The 17210-nt window shown below is 46.1% G+C and overlaps 1 protein-coding gene across 3 annotated transcripts in view; it reads right to left on the reverse strand.

Annotated features, from left to right (window-relative positions):
• The window catches only part of Afg1l (AFG1 like ATPase), a 161205-nt gene that overhangs the window by 130428 nt on the left and 13567 nt on the right, over window positions 1–17210 (reverse strand). For 2 of the 3 annotated variants that reach the window (XM_021174127.3, XM_085842799.1), the window contains exon 2: window positions 6616–6839. In XM_021174127.3, the coding sequence (XP_021029786.1) occupies window positions 6616–6839 (224 nt within the window). Of the gene's footprint in view, window positions 1–6615; window positions 6840–17210 lie in introns of those variants that run through there. The other variant, XM_085842800.1, reaches the window with a different exon arrangement.

The following is a 17210-nucleotide window of genomic DNA, read 5'->3' on the forward strand; positions in this document are numbered from 1 at the left end:
ATCAACTGGACACCCAGGACATGAGCATATGCCTCAAAATGACCAGGAAATCACTAAAAGGAAGTTGGGGGGGGGGGGGGACAGCATCTTACTCTGAATGAGGTTCTCAGTTGGAGGATGACCCTGGGATTCCAGGCGTCTTCTATACTAGTAAGAACTATTTGTAGGGCTGGCTAGGTGGCTCAGAGGGTAAGAGCACTGACCGCTCTTCCGAAGGTCCTGAGTTCAAATCCCAGCAACCACAGGGTGGCTCACAAACACCCGTAATGAGATCTGACACCCTCTTCTGGTATGTTTGAAGACAGCAACAGTGTACTTATTAATGACAATAAGTAAATCTTTGGGCTGGAGCAAACAAGGACTGAGCGAGCAGGGCCAATGGGAGCAAGCAGAGGTCCTAAAATTCAATTCCCAACAACAACAGGAAGGCTCACAACCATCTGTTCAGCTATGGTGTCCTCATATACATACAATAAATACATAAATCTTAAAAAAAAAGAAAAAAAAGAACTATTTGTAACTGTAACTTATCCTCCTGAAACAAATGTCATCTTGGAGCCTTACTGCCTCCGTCTCCTAACCTAGACCTCGTCCTAGAAGCTTCTGTATTCCAGCCAGAGGGGATAAAGGTGTGTGCTAGAGCTGAGCCACACCACTAGAAATAGCTTTTTTTTTTCCAGTAAATAACACAATCTTGAGGTTCACAATGTGATCAAATATCCAGCAACAACTATCGCTAAGGAATCATTCCCAGAGACAGACACAGAAACAGGAACTCACAGGTACACATGGGATAGGCCCAAAGCTACCACAACTGCCTTCAAATCCACACAGAATTATTTTATGCATCTTCTATGAGGGCTCTGTTACTTATTTTTCTCTTTCATTCTATAAACATGGATTGGACACTAAGGTCCTGCTTTATGCCAGGCCTTGAGTTTGATTCTACAGACCCAAGAAGACCAAGAAAAGAAAGTATTTAGTAAAGGCACATGTGGGCAACCTAAGATGGTCCCCAAAACTGGTGAAGCAACACATCTTTAATTCCAGCACTTGGGAGGCAGAGAAGGGGACACTATATCACCAGACTTTGTCTCAAAGAAACAAAAATATGCATATGTTAGGAACAGTCTTGACACAGTGTGGCAAATGGGATGAATGAGAGGAAACAATAGAAGAGACACTGCATTCCTTTGTTCCACTTGCAAGCCAAGCCAATGTCCAGGGAGAGCAGGGTCACTATAGTTCAAAGAGCAAAAGCAAATCAGGACAGCCCCATTGTGGTCTCTGTTGATGTATGTTTGTGCTATTTAACTGGGTTCTTATAGCTCTGCCTCCCTTCTGACGCCCCCGCCCCAGCACTAGTAGGAGAGAAGGGAGGTTAGGAAAGGAGGGCGGGGATCTCTTTAGGCTCCTTCCTCCTGACTAGGGGCGAAGTGTTCCTTGGAAGGAGTCCAATCTTTGCAGTCAGGACCACCTGACAAACGTGAGCAGCAGGGACCAGGAGCAGCAGGGAGAGCAGAAGCCTTCTCTTTCTCTAAGTGCCTCCGGACCCTCTTGGGACTCTGGCATTTTTTTTCCCTCTCCAGAGTCCCCAGAATTAAAACTATCTGCAGCTGGCAAAAAACGATGCCCTTCCTAGAACACAAGCCAATTATAGTTTGTGGCTGTGGACAAACTGAAGCAGCCTCATATCCCACACCTGGGATTAAAACAAAACCTGGGATTCACATCGCATCACTAGATTTTTAAAGAAACAGAAACTCTCACTATACGTCTCCATCACCACTGCTGCCATGCAGAGCTCACAATGTGCCACTGGCATCTCCCTGGGGAACAAGCACACACCATATAGACACACAGAGTGAGAAGGAATGAGAGTGAGCTAGACTCGTTGATGAGTGGGAAGTCAGATTCCATCACAACACACAGCTTTGCATACAACTTCACAACCGTTTGTGCACACACCCCATGTGGTCAAGTAACGGTAATTACTGTCCTCAAGTGGAATGCACTGCACATAACTATAGGTGCTACATTTCCACACTGCTGTCTGCACATTGTCACACAAACCTGGGCATCTTGCTACCACATCACTGGGTGAGACTTCCTCGGCCAAGACATGGAACAGACACACCATGGCAAGTGCCACCCTCCCATTGTCGAGCAAAGCACCATTCCAGGAAACGTGGCTATAGTTAGATGCCCAGTCTCGCTTCCTTACAAACAAGCCGTGAAGTCTCCTCCCAAAGGATGAAAAAACCAGGAGCCTGCACAGCCCTGATTAATGGAGAGCGAGAATGGAAGGCTGTTTAATTCTTTCCCTCCCTGACTCCAGAAACGCTTGATTCGGCTGTGTAAAAGTAATTCTAATTATAGTGATTTACATGAACTACTTATCATTTATGCCTAATTACTTCCCAGCACAATAACAATTATGCATACATTAAATGTGTTGGATTAACCTGGTTGTAAGTTTTATTTGGTAACAAAGTATCCACGAGCTCCCATTCTTCACAGTCCACTGCTCCCGGGGCAAAGGCAATGCTCTGAACGTCTTCAAATGTTTACTACCGAAAGCACGGCCGAGTGAAGGAGGGAGTTCTATTATGACAGTACAGAGTTACAGGAACTTTCTCAGGAAGAGACAAGAGGAAAGGAGGGGGGAGGGGAGGGGGAGGGGAAGAGAGGAGGAGGGGAGGGGAGGGGAAGGGGAGGGGAGGGGAAGGGGAGGGGAGAGGAGGGGAGGGGAGGAGAGAGGAGAGAGGAGAGGAGAGCAAAATAGACCTTAAACTTGTCCACGAAAACATAATCAAAGTCATGAATCTAAGACCAAAGTAAGAATGCCACAAACACCATCTGGGAACTCAGAGGCCCAATCACTCAGATTTCCCTTTTATGACAATTGGAAGATTTATGTTCCACCCCCACCCCCACCCCCACTGTATTTAAAAGAAATGGGTCTGTAGCATCTTTACAGTCTGAGTCTTGGGCTGGAAGGAGAACACATTCAGCAGAGTTTGTTATACAGTTCACATCCCCAGAGCCGACAGAAGAGCGGGCATGGTGCTCCTTCCATGTCTGTAACAGCAGGCAGTGCAGGAGACATGGAAAAAGGACTGTCCCTGGGCTTGCTGGCCATAGCCAATAGGCAAACTCCAGCTGCAGTTATAGATCTCTAAATAATAGATGGATGAGTAGACAAACAGACAGACAGACAGACACAAACACACCACAAGTGTACATACAAGGGATACTATCTCAAAAAATAAAAATGAAACAAACAAACAGCCTGGTTACAATGGGAATGCATGGCCTTGTATTTTCATGTGTGATCTTATTTTTCAACATCTATTTCTCATCATAACCTGGAAGATCATTATTCATTTCAATCAAAATATATGAACACAATGGAAGCCTTTTTATTTATATAAAAAGCAAGACTTTGGGGCTGGAAAGATGGCTGAGTGGCTACGAGCATGAGCTGTTCTAGAAGATCCTGGTTCGGTTCCCAGCAGCCATGTGATGGTTCATCTCCATTGGTGACTGCAGTTCCAGGGGACTGGACACCTTCTTCTTGCCTCTGAGGACACTCCACGCATGTGGTGCACAGACGTACACGCAGGCAAAACAGCCATACACATAGCAAAATAAAAATACTTTTAAAAGTAAAACTGGTTTTTTTTGGATTTTTTGCAAGACAGGGTCTCACTACATAGCTCTGGCTGTCCTGAAACTTACTATGTAGACTATGCTGGCCTCTAACTCACAGAGATCCCCCCTGCCTCTACATCCTGAGAGCTGGGATTAAAGGTGTGCCAGTATGCCAGCATAAGAGAATTTTAATACTCAAAAGTGATTTTTTTTAATTTGTGGGGGTTTTGCTTGTTCATATATTTACCAGACTAGAAATAAAAGCCAGGGTCACCATCATGCTAGGCAAGAGTCTATCACAGATCTAGTGTCCCAAATCCTTCAAGAGCATTTTAAAAAATAAAATTACTAGCTGGGTGTGATGTTACACAGCTTTGATTAACTTAGGAGGCAGAAGCAGGCAAACCTTTCTAAGCGTGAGGACAGCCTAATCTACAAAGCAAGCTGGAGGCCAGCCAGGGCTACAGAGTAAGACCCTATCTTAAAATAAGAATACTCAATTGAAGGAAACAAATAACAATCAAATTACTCTCCTTGAAATTTTCTCTTTTAAGTTTGCGTTGTTGTTTGTTTGGGGCTTTTTTTTTTTTTTTTTTTTTAATTTGCAGGATGTGTCTGCATGAATGCACTCCAGGTGTAAGGTGCCCACCAGCCAGAAAAGGGCATGAGATTCCCTAGAGCTGGAGTTCCAGGTGGTTGTGAGCCCCTACATGGGTCTTCCTGAAGAGCAGCGCGTGCTCATAACCACTGAGCCATCTCTCCAGCCCCTCATCTGAGGGTTTTTTGGGTTTTTTTTAATGGGTTTTTTGGATTTTTTTGGTTTGTTTTTTTTTTTTTTGGTTTTTTAATGATTTATTTATTTATTTTATGTACACTGTAGCTGTCTTCAGACACTCCAGAAGAGGGCATCAGATCCTGTATGGTTGCTGGGCATTGAACTCAAGGCCTCTGGAAGAGCAGACGGTGCTCTTAACCGCTGAGCCATCTCTCTAGCCTCTTCCTTTTCTTTTTAATGATTCACTTATTTTTATTGCATGTAGTTACAGACAGTTGTGAGCTGCCATGTGGGTGTTGGGAATTGAACCCGGGTCCTCTGGAAGAGGAGCCAGTGCTCTTAACCACTGAGCTACCTTAGGTTTCACATCAGAGTTTTAAATAAACTATTAATACTATGTATCACACGGTGCCTCCTTCCCTAAAGCCCTTACAGTGAAGGAATGGTTGGGTTGTGGGAAGCAGCAGAATGGTGGCCAGTCAATTAAGGAAAAACTCGTGTCTCAAGTGTCCAGCTCCTGTTACACTGAAGTGACTTCCTCTGACGATGCTGGCCTCTACAGCCGGCGATAGCTGGATAAGGTATGGGTTTTCTTACTGAGCAGAATTTCAGCTAAAGCTCAAAGCAGAGGGAAACAGGAGGCAAGTGCTCCACCCACCCCCAGAAGCTCACATCCACGTGTGGTTAAAAAGAAAAAAGTAGGCAACCCTGGCACGATGGTACGTGCCTTGTACTCACTGGTTAGCGTGCCTATCACACATATGTGAAGTCCCAAACTTAATCCCCAGTACCACTAGAAGGAAAAAACCTGAGAAAGAGTTTGAAGGCAGCATGGTCTACACAGCAAGATCCTATTAATTAATCGACCAATTGATTAATAAGAAATAAAAAAGGCAAAAGGGGAATTGGTAAGAGTGATCAAGGCAGAAAGTTGGTGGCCTGTAAGTGCAGGGAAGGGTCGGAAGAGAAGCATCCGAAGGTTAGGGTTGACTTAAGAAGAGATCTCCCTCCCTGGGTGAATGAGGAATTTCACAGGCAGCTACCACAGCAGGGTACATTAGAGCTGTGGGTGAGCCTGACATGAATCCTCAGAAATATAAGGGTATACAGGACAAAATCTATCTGGTGCCTACTTCTTGCCCATAGAAGTCAAGGCTGGGGACTAGAAAGGTGGCTCAGTGGTTAAGAGCACTGGCCACTCTTACAGAGGACCCTGGTTCAGTTCCCAGCACCCACACAGCTGCTTACAACCATCTGTAACCCCGACTGTTGGGAACCTGACGCCCTCTTCTGGCCTCAGGCATGCGGTGCAAGACACTCATGCAGATAAAAGGCTTGCACGTGTATAATTTACTTTCTTTCTTAAGAAAAAGGTGGAAGAGCAGGAAAGAAGAAATCCAGGGTAACTAAAGCACTCTAGGCAACAGGGTTGTGGAACAAAATCTTATGTTCCCCATGGCCTCAGTGGACCAGGAAGAGTGATCCAGAGAGAGCATCCAGAAAGGACCAAAAATAGCTGAGTGCAGCATCAGGAGGTCTCAGCAGGAGGCAACAGGGTTGTGGAACAAAATCTTATGTTCCCCATGGCCTCAGTGGACCAGGAAGAGTGATCCAGAGAGAGCATCCAGAAAGGACCAAAAATAGCTGAGTGCAGCATCAGGAGGTCTCAGCAGGAGGCAGGGGTGGAGGTGTTTTCCCAGCCACAAGAAGACAGTCAAACAATGGGACACCACAAAAGTCCCCAGGAGGCTTTCACAAGTTGCCCCTTAACTAAGAGCTACCTGACCCACCTTCTGTTCAACCACACTTTCTCCTTCCTTTGGACCCACAGATGTATAGCAAAGCAAAGGAGAAGGGAAGTGGTACACACACACACACACACACACACACACACACACACCTCCTCTCCACCCCCACCCCACCCCCCACCCCACAACCTTCCAGGATGAGGCTTAAGGACCAGGATGAAGGGGGTCGCATAGAGGCTTAACTTAGCCAGGGATACAGGATCTAGTGATTATGAAGCTGCTTGGACAGGTGAAGGTAAGAGACCACTAAGGAACATCAAAAAGAGCAGGAGTGGGGATCCAGCGGAGCCTGTGGAAAACCTTCACGCGGTTTCAGGGCTGCCTCCCCTCCCCCACCCCCCAGCACCAAATCTACTTTAGAAAATGCAATCACCTCACCTTTGAAAAGAGCCCTCCTTCCTCTATGCTGTATCCTTTAAGGTCCTCCTGTAACTTCTGCAAACACTGAACGACTCTTCTTTGATGTTCATCCTCCCTCAGCTCCTGAGATTTGATCAGAAAGTCGTAGTGGTCCAGAGGCCCGTGGCAAACAGCCAAGGCTTTCAAATGGGCCTCAGAAGCGGCTGTTGGGCGTGCACCCTCGGATGTCTGGACTGTGTAGGCTATAAACAAAAACATGCAAGATTTTAGACTTCATTCACTCATTTAGACAGGTCTTGGAATAGCAGCTGAACTCCCTACATAGCTGAGGACAGCTTTGACCTGCAGATGCTCCTGCCTTCATCTCTCAAGTAGGTGGACGACAAGCTATTTGGTCCTCATCCCTGGTTCTTATTAAGAGTTCCTAAAAAGGATGGACTCAGAATTCCATGAGAAGGGCTGGAGAGAGGACTTGGTAGTAAGATTGCAGAGCAAAGCTCAGTTCCCAGCACCCACGTAGAGTGAATGCCTCACAACTCTTAACTCTATCTCCAGAAAAAAAAAGTGACGCCCTCTCCTGGCCTCTGAAGGTTCTGCACGCAAGTGACTCAACCCACACACAGTTATACACATATAGACATCATTTTTCTAAAATTTTAAAGGGAGCAGGAGAAATAGCCTCTTCCAGAGGGTCAGTTCCCAGCATCCACACCAGGCAACTCACAACCATCTGTAAATCAGGGAATCCAACATCCTCTGACACACACATGGTATATAAAGTAAAGCAAGCACCCATATATACACATAAATGAAAATAAACTTCTTATTTTAATGGCATCTTTTACAAAATAATAATAATAATAATAATAATAATAATAATAATAATAATTCCCTGAGTGGTTCATCTTGTTATTCATAATGACCCCTGTCTGACTTGGATAGCTTCAAAACAGAGACATTTGCCAAAAAGATAGAGCAAGCAGAAGACTGAATTTCCAAGCCCATGCACAGAACTCTGGGGAGGGCAGGAGGACTCGAGGTTACTCTTATGTGGAGATCTGAGAGCCTCCATGTCAGTGAACACAGCTATGTACTGAGAGCGAGGTGTGCCTGCCTCATGTGCTTTCTCCGTTTTCCTGCCCCACGGCTAAACCTTTATAATAAATGAGTCATAAACCTGAGTTATGTGAGCCATTCTAGATAATTACCAAAGCTGAGGTAGGGGAGGAATGGAAGTCCCTAGACCCATAGCCTGCTGAGCAGAGATGTGAGCAAGTGGGCCATCTCATTTGCAGCTGGCATAGGAAGGGGAGCCGCACAGTGGCACTGGGCTGTGCTCTCCATTCCTCGTGCACACAGTGACACTGGGCTGTCACTCGGGGCTGTGCTCTCCGTTCCTTGTGCACACAGTGACACTGGTCTGTCACTCGGGGCTGTGCTCTCCGTTCCTCGTGCACACAGTGACACTGGGCTGTCACTCGGGGCTGTGCTCTCCGTTCCTTGTGCACAGTCTCTGCACTGAATTGGTTCTTGGACTTACACCTGATATTGAAAGATCTCAGAAGCCAGGCCTTTAATCCCAGCACTTGGGAGGCAGAGGTAGGCAGTTCAAGACCAGCCTGGTCTACAGAGTGAGTCTCAGGACAGCCAGGGCTACACAGAGAACCTGTCTCGAAAGACAAACAATTCAGAGTCTCACAATCAGAGGAGAATGCTCTTTTCAGTCTCTTAACTTTCTGGAGTTTAACCAAATCAGGAGAGCTCAAAGCAATACTACTTACCTTCCCTCTTTCCCACAAACCCCTCTCCTGACTCAGTGCTATGCCCATTCCCTGGTTCCTCTCATCCCACAGCACCCTCGCTGGGATGCTCATTATCTCCTGTGTAGGTTTGGTGGGGTCCCCTTGCCTCTGCTCACCGCCATCACATCCCCTAGGATACCTTCCACCAACCCGAATGTGATTCCATCTGTTTACATCAACAGACAAAACTGCAGCCTATCCAATGGCCTTAATTGGCTTTCTTTGCAATTCTAGAACACAGCATCCCGAGTAATTCAGTCCACATTCCAGTGAGCTGGGCAGAGGTTAGTTTCATAGCGTGCTGAAGAAACCAGAAACAAAGCCAAAAGCATCCTGCTATAAGCTTTGATATCCTGTTTAATGAGGGTTTTTTTTATACATACAGAAATCTTTCATTCATTTTAGGCCCAGTGAGAAGACTTAAGAGGTTAAGGCACTTTCCTTACAAGCCGATGCCCTGAGTTTGATCCCTAGAACCCTCATACAGGTAGAAGGTGGACTGACCTCTGACCTTCACATACAGGCAGTGACATGTACTCACACATGCACATCATACACATACATAATCATGAATAAAATTTAAAATCCTCAGTGGGTTAAAGAAAAGTGGGAAGCGAGGAGCACACCTATCCCCATAGCTCGCATTTCCCAACAGCCTCCTGGCCTCTGGTACAGCTAGGCAGCAGGCTCCTATATATGACAATCACCATGAAAACCTTCTGCTGGGCCAGCAAGATGGCGCACTCAGCAAAAGCACTCACCCTGATGGTGTGTTTCTGAAAATCCCTAGAACTGCATAGCAGACACAGAGGGAGGGAACCCACTTTCACAGGCTGTCCTCTGACCTCCACACATGAGCCTGGAACGAACTCTGGATCAGGGTGGCTGTGAACTCAGAAACCGCCTGCCTCTGCCTCTCTCTGCCTCTGCCCCCCTAGTGCCTGATCAAAAGCGCACACCACCACACCCCCTGGATACTTTTCAATCTTTTGTGACCTCTTTGACTATCTCGTTCCTCACTGACAACAGCTGTACTATCTCATCAGCGTCCCCTCTGCACTGCCTATGAGTTGTTGCTTTTTTGTTGCTCTGTCTTTTGTTTGCTTGAGACAGGTCTCACTGTTAGCCCGGACCACCGTCTAACTCACAATCCCCCTCCTCTCTGTCCTCTAGATTCTGGGGCTATCAGTATGAGCCACACCAGGCTTTCTACTCAATTTTTTTTTCCCTACCACTCAACTCTTAATCTATTTTAAAAACATCAAAATTAACACCAGAGCATCCTGAGTCCCATTGTTGAGGGACATACGCCCTCCTCCCTTCCTGTCGTGGCTCAACCTCTGGAGCCTTTCCCAGCCACTGGTCACATCCTGCCCACACTCAGCCTGGGATAACAGGCCTTGAGGAGACAGATCCTCACGAGGCCCCAGGACTCACCGCTGCCAAACTCAGCAGCAACAGCTTGGGCTTCCTATCCCCCATCTACGTGTGTAAAATATTTCACTTCTAAAGGTCGTGCATAGGAAGGCCTGGAGACAAAGCGCACTGGGTCGCTCCCAGCTCTGAAAAGCTTAGCATTCTTTACTGCTTGTATTATTTCTCAACAATTACTGGGTACTATATACACCTTTTTCAAAAAAAAGAAATTGAAGGTGAACTGAGGAAGAGGCGTTTGCTCAGCCAGTTAGCAGCCGTGAATAGAGACTCTCTCTGCAAGATGCTCAAGGCTGAGATTGGCCAGCCTACCCCTGGAGAGCAGCTGTATAAATTGAAATACAAAAGATTTCTCCAAAGCTGCATTAGATTAAATCTGTGACTACATCAGTATACACAAATTATGTGATGCTGCTCCCATATTATTTTGATTTGTATTAATTTGTCTTATTGTACTCCAAATGGACAGTGGAGAAATGCCTTCTGAAGTGCCATAGACTAATCTACAAACACAAATGGAAGATTTTAGAAGCCCAAACGTCCATGTTGTTCTTTCTAACACCTGAATGTTGTATCTTATGACAGTACTTTCTGGAAGATTCTGTTATATACCATAGCCCACTGGCTGTTCAACTTAGTCAGAGCTGGATAGAGTGGTTCGTGCCTGTCACCCCAGCTACATGGTGGGGCAGTGTGGTTTGTGTGTGTGTGTGTGTGTGTGTGTGTGTGTGCAGAGACAGAGGGAGAAATGATTAGAACTAGGTACCACTGAAGGCAGAGTAAACTGTCAGAAACCAAGTAGTTAAGAACAGCAGCAGCTGCAACCACTAACCTTTCCTGAGTATTTTCTATAGACGACCTCATTTGATCTTCACTACCACCCTATCAGGTAGATACTATAGAGGAATTTTAATCCAGCACCTAGGCTGCTCTGGCAAGGGATCACATCCAAAGACCTAGGTCTATGTGACCTGGCTGGAATACAGACATGCCCTTAGTTCACACCTTTAATCCCTCTGGCTGGAATCCTTTATTACACACCTTTACTCCTAAACAATGACATCTAATTGAGGGACAGACAAAGTGATGAATCAGAGAAAGATTTAACAGAATGAGTCAGAGATAGGCTACACCCACATGAGAAGCTATTTAAGACCAGCTCAGGAAGAGAGAGTCCGTTGAGAAGTAGTGCAGTTCACTAGTGGCAGCTCAGCACATAGTGTTCAAAGGCAGTTTTTATTGAAACAGTGGTGCAGAGACAGATTGCAGAGAGAACAAGCTACACACAGGTTAAGAAAGAAGGGGCCAGAAGATTAAAACAGATTGCTAGAGTTAGTTTGAGGCCATGCAATTCAGTGAGAAGTCAAGAGAAGCCAGATTGAATCAGTCAGCTTGGAGAGGAGTTTGGGCCAGAACAGCTGGATTGAACCAGCCAGCCAGAGTTCAGAAATAGCCAGAAAAGGTGAGCTATTCAGGAGTAAGCCTCCAAGATGACAATTACACCTGGCAAATAAAAGTCACTTTTACAAGATACATTATCCCAGAGTCCTAGACAGTCAAGGTGGCACAGGCTATAATCTCAGCACTTGGTGGCAAGAGGATGGGGAATTCAAGACCATGCTCAGCCACATGACATGTTCAAGGCTAGCCTGGACTACATTAATCTCTGTCTCAGAAAACAAAACAATGGAGGAAAAAGACGTACAAAGAAGTTTAGTAACTGATCCACATTCTCAGGTCAGGACACAGCAAGGGCAGCATGACCCAGGAGTATGAAGGGAGGTGTGATGCCAAGGGAAGGAGCTCAGGCTCCCGTGGGCTTCGTCATGTGACTCCATGAACACTCTGGGTCCCAATCACAGAATTGTCATTTTCCCTGGCAGACAGCGTCTGATCACCTCCCTCACCAGTGATGCTCACTCACAGTGACATCCCCTTCAGAAGGAGTCCAAGACAGGAGTTCGTTCTCTTCTGCCTTCACTCTTTTCCTATGGTGGCAGGATATCTGAACTGCTATGGCAGTTCAAGAACATGAAAGGAAGCATGGCTGACCCATCCAAGGCGATCATAATCTACACATGCGCTATGACGTACAACTGTACTGGCTGGATTGGTAACAACAAAGGATTCACAGGCTTTGTGGATTGATGAAAAGGTTTTTATATGGATGGATTCATTATCTCTATAGAACTTTAGACAAAATGGTAAACAAAACAGTCAAATAGGGAGAGATGGCTCAGTAGTTAAAAGCACTGCCTGCTCTTCCAAAAGATCCAGGTTTAATTCCCAGCCCCCACATTGCAGCCCACAGCTGTCTGTAACTCCAGTTCCCTCTTCTGACCTCCACAGGGAGCAAGCATGCACTGGGTGCATAGACATAGATGCAGGCAAGCCATCCATACACATAAATAAATAGATTTTAAAACAAAAACAAACAAAAAAGAAAATCCAACAGGAAATAAGCATTTCTTTTAAGAAATGTTGAAAATTTGTCCCAATCTTGAGGTTTTTAGCTAGTGAATATTGGTAGTCACTGCTATCTGGAAACCTGAGGCATATGACCAGAAGACAGAGGCAGTCAGGTCTCTGTGAGTTCAAAGCCAGCCTGGTCTTCACAGTGAGCTCTAGGCCACCAACCAGGGCTATAGAGTACATAGTAAGATCCCATCTCCCTGCCACCTTCAAAAAAAAAAAAAAAACAAGAATAAGAAAAAAGTAAACAAAAATGTACAACCTAAAAGATTAAAGATAAGCAAGCTATCACATGTCTATTTCCAAATTAAAGAAAACTTTTTTTTTTAAACTCCAGAACACTCCATGACATGTGCATATCCAGAAATAGTCAAATCTGTGATTAGTCTGTCTATTTTCAAGCCAGGTATCAGTCTAATAATTGCAGTACTTAGGTGTGTATGTATGGTATGGTGTGGTGTGGTGTGGGTGTGGTGTGTGTCTGTGTGTCTATGTGTCTGTGTGTGTCTGTGTGTCTATGTGTCTGTGTGTGTCTGTGTGTCTGTGTGTGTTGAGTGTGTGCATGAATGTGCCCATCACTTGCCAGGTCAGAAGACAACCTCCATGAGTTGGTCCTTGCTCCCCACATCCCGGGGGCACAGCCTCTGGGTTCTGGGGCTGTGCCGTATGTTCTAGACGTGCTTTCTCCTGGCTCCACCTCCCACTGCAAGGCAAGCATCCTGGGGTTGAAGGCACATGCCCCCACATAAGATTTTTAGAAGATTTCCAGAAACCAAACTTGTGTGCTCAGTCTTGTGTGGCTAACTCTCTTACCTACTGAGCCATTCTCTGAGACTTCAGTCCTAATGGAATGACTGAGGGTTCAAGGCTAGCCTGGGCTACAGAGTGAACTCCTGTCTCAAAGAGAAAGGGGGGAGAGAAGTAAGGGAACAGGGAAGGGAGGAAAGGAGAGAGGAGAAAAGAAAGAAGGAGGGAATCGATCAATCAATTAATCAGTTAGTCAATATGGGGGCAGTCTGACAAGCTTCAAAAGTTAAGGCTCCTCAAAGTCTAAGGCACAAGTTCAAGGCCAGCTGGGCTTCACAGTGAGAACACACACACACCCCTTCCCTTCCTAATACCCTGAAGAAACATAAAATCAACAGATTATGTCCGGTTCGCATGGACAACATAAACACCAAATGCTTTCTGATCGTTTCAGCAGGGTTGGGCTTTCTTGCACAGTGGATTCCAAGCCAGGCACCATGGTATTCCCTGTACCTGGGAAGTGGGGGCAGGAAGTCACGCCAGTCTAGACGACAAGAGACCTCATCTCAAAAAAAGTTTTAAAGAATCAAAATTTGGAGGCATTAAAATTCAAGGCCTGAGACACTGGTCAGGGGCACAGAGCACACTCTGCCTGAGCAAGGTTCTGGGCTTGATCCCCAGTAACAATATAAAATTTTTAATAATTTTTTCAAAAAGAACATGTCTGATGCAACTCTGAAGGGTAAAAAGAAGGGACGCCAGCATTAACAGTCACCGCCAAAGTCGTGAAACTGCATTTCCTTTTATTATCTGACTTTTCAAAACAAATGAATAACAACAAAGCTGAAGGATACAGTGTTTCCTCACAGGAGAAAACTAAAATAACTGAAATGGGTGGTGTGATGGTTTGTACATGCTTCGCCCAGGAAGTGGCACTATTTGGAGGTGTGGCCTTGTTAGAGTAGGTGCATCACTGTGAGTGTGAGCTTTAAGACCCTCATCCTAGCTGCCTAGAAGCCAGTATTCTGCTAGCAGCCTTCAGATGAAGACATAGAACTCTCAGCTCTGCCTGCACCGTGCCTGTCTGGATGCTGCCATGCATCCTTGATGGTAACTGACTGAATCTCTGAACCTGTAAGCCAGCCCCAATTGAATGTTGTCCTTATAAAACTTGCCTTGGTCATGGTGTCTGCTCTCAGCAGTAAAACCCCAACTAAGACAGGCAGGAAAGCAGAAGGCTAGCCAGGATGTGGAAGGAAAGTGCAGGAAGCCCATCAGGCCAGCACCTCATTAAAGCCACCAAGACAGAAAACAGACTACGCTCAGGTCACAATCAGACTTGAATGCAGACCTCTCTCAGGCCTTCCTCCTTAAGCTTCTACCTGGCTCTGTTTGTCCATGCTGGAACTCTGCCCTCCAACATGGCAGGGTCATGGGTCATCACCATACTAGAAAAACTCCTCCAACAAAGAGTCAGACAGAAAATCTGACTTGAAAGAATTGTGAGGGTAATTAGACTTATATACAATTATACATGTTACATATACAGACACTAGATGAAAACAGAAATGTATAGTCCTCCTCTATGACCTCCATCATGGCTATGACCTCCACTATGACCTCTGCTATGGCTATGACCCCCCACACACTATGACCTCTGCTATGGCTATGACCTCCACTATGACCTCTGCTATGGCTATGACCCCCCCACTATGACCTCTGCTATGGCTATGACCCCCCCACTATGACCTCTGCTATGGCTATGACCCCCCCCACTATGACCTCTGCTATGGCTATGTCCCCCCCACTATGACCTCTGCTATGGCTATGACCTCCACTATGACCTCTGCTATGGCTATGACCTCCACTATGACCTCTGCTATGGCTATGACCTCTACTATGACCTCTACTATGGCTGTGACCTCTACTTTGACCTCTGCTATGGCTATGACCTCTGCTATGGCTATGACCCCCACTATGACCTCTGCTATGACTATGACCCCCCTCCCACTATGACCTCTGCTATGGCTATGACCCCCACTATGACCTCTGCTATGGCTATGACCCCCACTATGACCTCTGCTATGGCTATGACCCCCACTATGACCTCTGCTATGGCTATGACCCCCACTATGACCTCCAATGTGAAGCTGACACCAAATTAGGTCAGATCACAAAGGAAACTCAAAATCTCAGTGGCTACAACAAACAGATGAACCTGCTGACACAGAATTTGACCACAGTGTGTTTAAGTGTAAAAAGTTAGCTGGGAGCCGGTGTGGAACACATCTACCATCCCAACACTTGAAAGGCTGGGGCAGGAGGATTGCCACAATTTTGAGACCAACCTGGGCTACCCAGCAAGACTCTGTCACAAGAGCAAAAAAGACTTAGCTGGATATGTTAGCACCTTGTGTCATCTCAGCCTCTCAGCTGCAGAAGCAGAAGAAAATCTGAGAGCAGCCTGGCTACCCAGCCAGACCCTGTCTCAAAAAAAGTCCTTAACTGTCTGTAAAAGAATCAAGGGGCTGGTGAGATGGCTCAGTGGGTAAGAGCACCCGACTGCTCTTCCAAAGGTCCAGAGTTCAAATCCCAGCAACCACATGGTGGCTCACAACCATCCGTAATGAGATCTGGCACTCTCTTCTGGAGTGTCTGAAGACAGCTACAGTGTACTTACATATAATAAATAAATAAATCTTTAAAAAAAAAAAAAAGAATCAACAAGGCTGGGCAGTGGTGGTGCAGGCCTTTAATCCCAGCTCTTGGGAGGCAAAGGCAGATGGATTTCAGAGTTGGAGGCCAGCCTGGTCTACAGAGTGAGTTCCAGGATGGCCAGGGCTACACAGAGAAACCCTGTCTGGGGGTAGCGGGGAGAATCAACCAAAAAACAAAACAAAACAAAAACAAAAAACACATTCAACAGAAGAATTTATTTAGCTGTAAAGAACTGGAAAAACGAAGCGTCTACAGTACAAAGCTCTGTGCACAGCACAGCACTCAAATGCCATCCACTGCCATCCACCATGAGCTAAACGGCCTGTAACTGCACTCTCAGAAAAGCACAGACTCAGACAAAACACTGCTCTGCAGCGAGGGGAAGGACCTGGAAGGACCGAGCTGTGAGATCACGAAGCCAAAGATAGCAGCCTAGGTCAGGAAGTTAAGGATGGGTGAAAGGAAATGATCCTTCCATTGAGATCAAAGGACAGAAAGAATTCTGCCAGGGAAGGAAGGGAGGCGGCACCTAGGCAGGCCAGGAGGTTCAGGAACTCAGTGTGTGCACACTCTCAACCCAGTTCAGTATGGCTCTGGAATCAAGTGGAAGGAGGTGCCAGGGACTATACAATGGGATCCTATCTTAGAAAATGAGATTTTAAAAAACGTCTAAGAATTGATACTAATCAATATGCAAGGTCTTTATGAAAAACACAGAAAATCTTTCACAAAGGCATAAGCAAAACACAAGAGAAGAAGCATGTTATAAGGGAAGATAAGATGTTATAAATTAGCAATTATTCCCAATCAATTCACAAAATAAACAAAACTTTCCCCAAATCCCTTAGAAAGTAATGAAGGAGGGACTCCGTTGGTAAAGTGCCTGCCAGCCAGCTGAGCGTGAGGTCCTCAGTCACGGTCCCCAGCAGCCACCTACAGTACAGACTATAAGCCCAGCCCGGGGAAGGCAGAGCCAACTGATCCTAGAACTCACTGATCACCAGACTAGCCAATCTATGAGCTCCAGGTTCTGTGAAAGATCCTGTCTCGAAAAACAAGGGAGAGCGCAATGGAAGACAGGACAGAACCTCTGGTCTCCCTCTCACGGGAACACTCACGTGCTACACAAGCACATGCGCTCGCCACACCCAGAAATAAAGCGGTAAAGAGCTCCTGACTACCAAATGTGTAAATAGACGTGAAATACTCCAATAGAAAGGCCCATTTCTCCGGGCGTGGTAGTGCACGCGGTTAATTCCAGCACTCAGGAGGCAGAGGCAGGCAGAGGCAGGCGGATTTCTGAGTTCAAGGCCAGCCTGGTCTACAGAGTGAGTTCCAGGACAGCCAGGGCTGCACAGAGAAACCCTGTCTCGGAAAAAAAAAAAAAAAAAAGGCCCATTTCCCTGCACTTGGGAGGGGAAGGCAGCTGGAGGACCAAGC

Source organism: Mus caroli, unplaced genomic scaffold, assembly GCF_978045245.1.
Source record: "Mus caroli unplaced genomic scaffold, Mus_caroli_1 scaffold_9, whole genome shotgun sequence".
In the NCBI taxonomy this organism is placed as follows: Eukaryota; Metazoa; Chordata; class Mammalia; order Rodentia; family Muridae; genus Mus; species Mus caroli.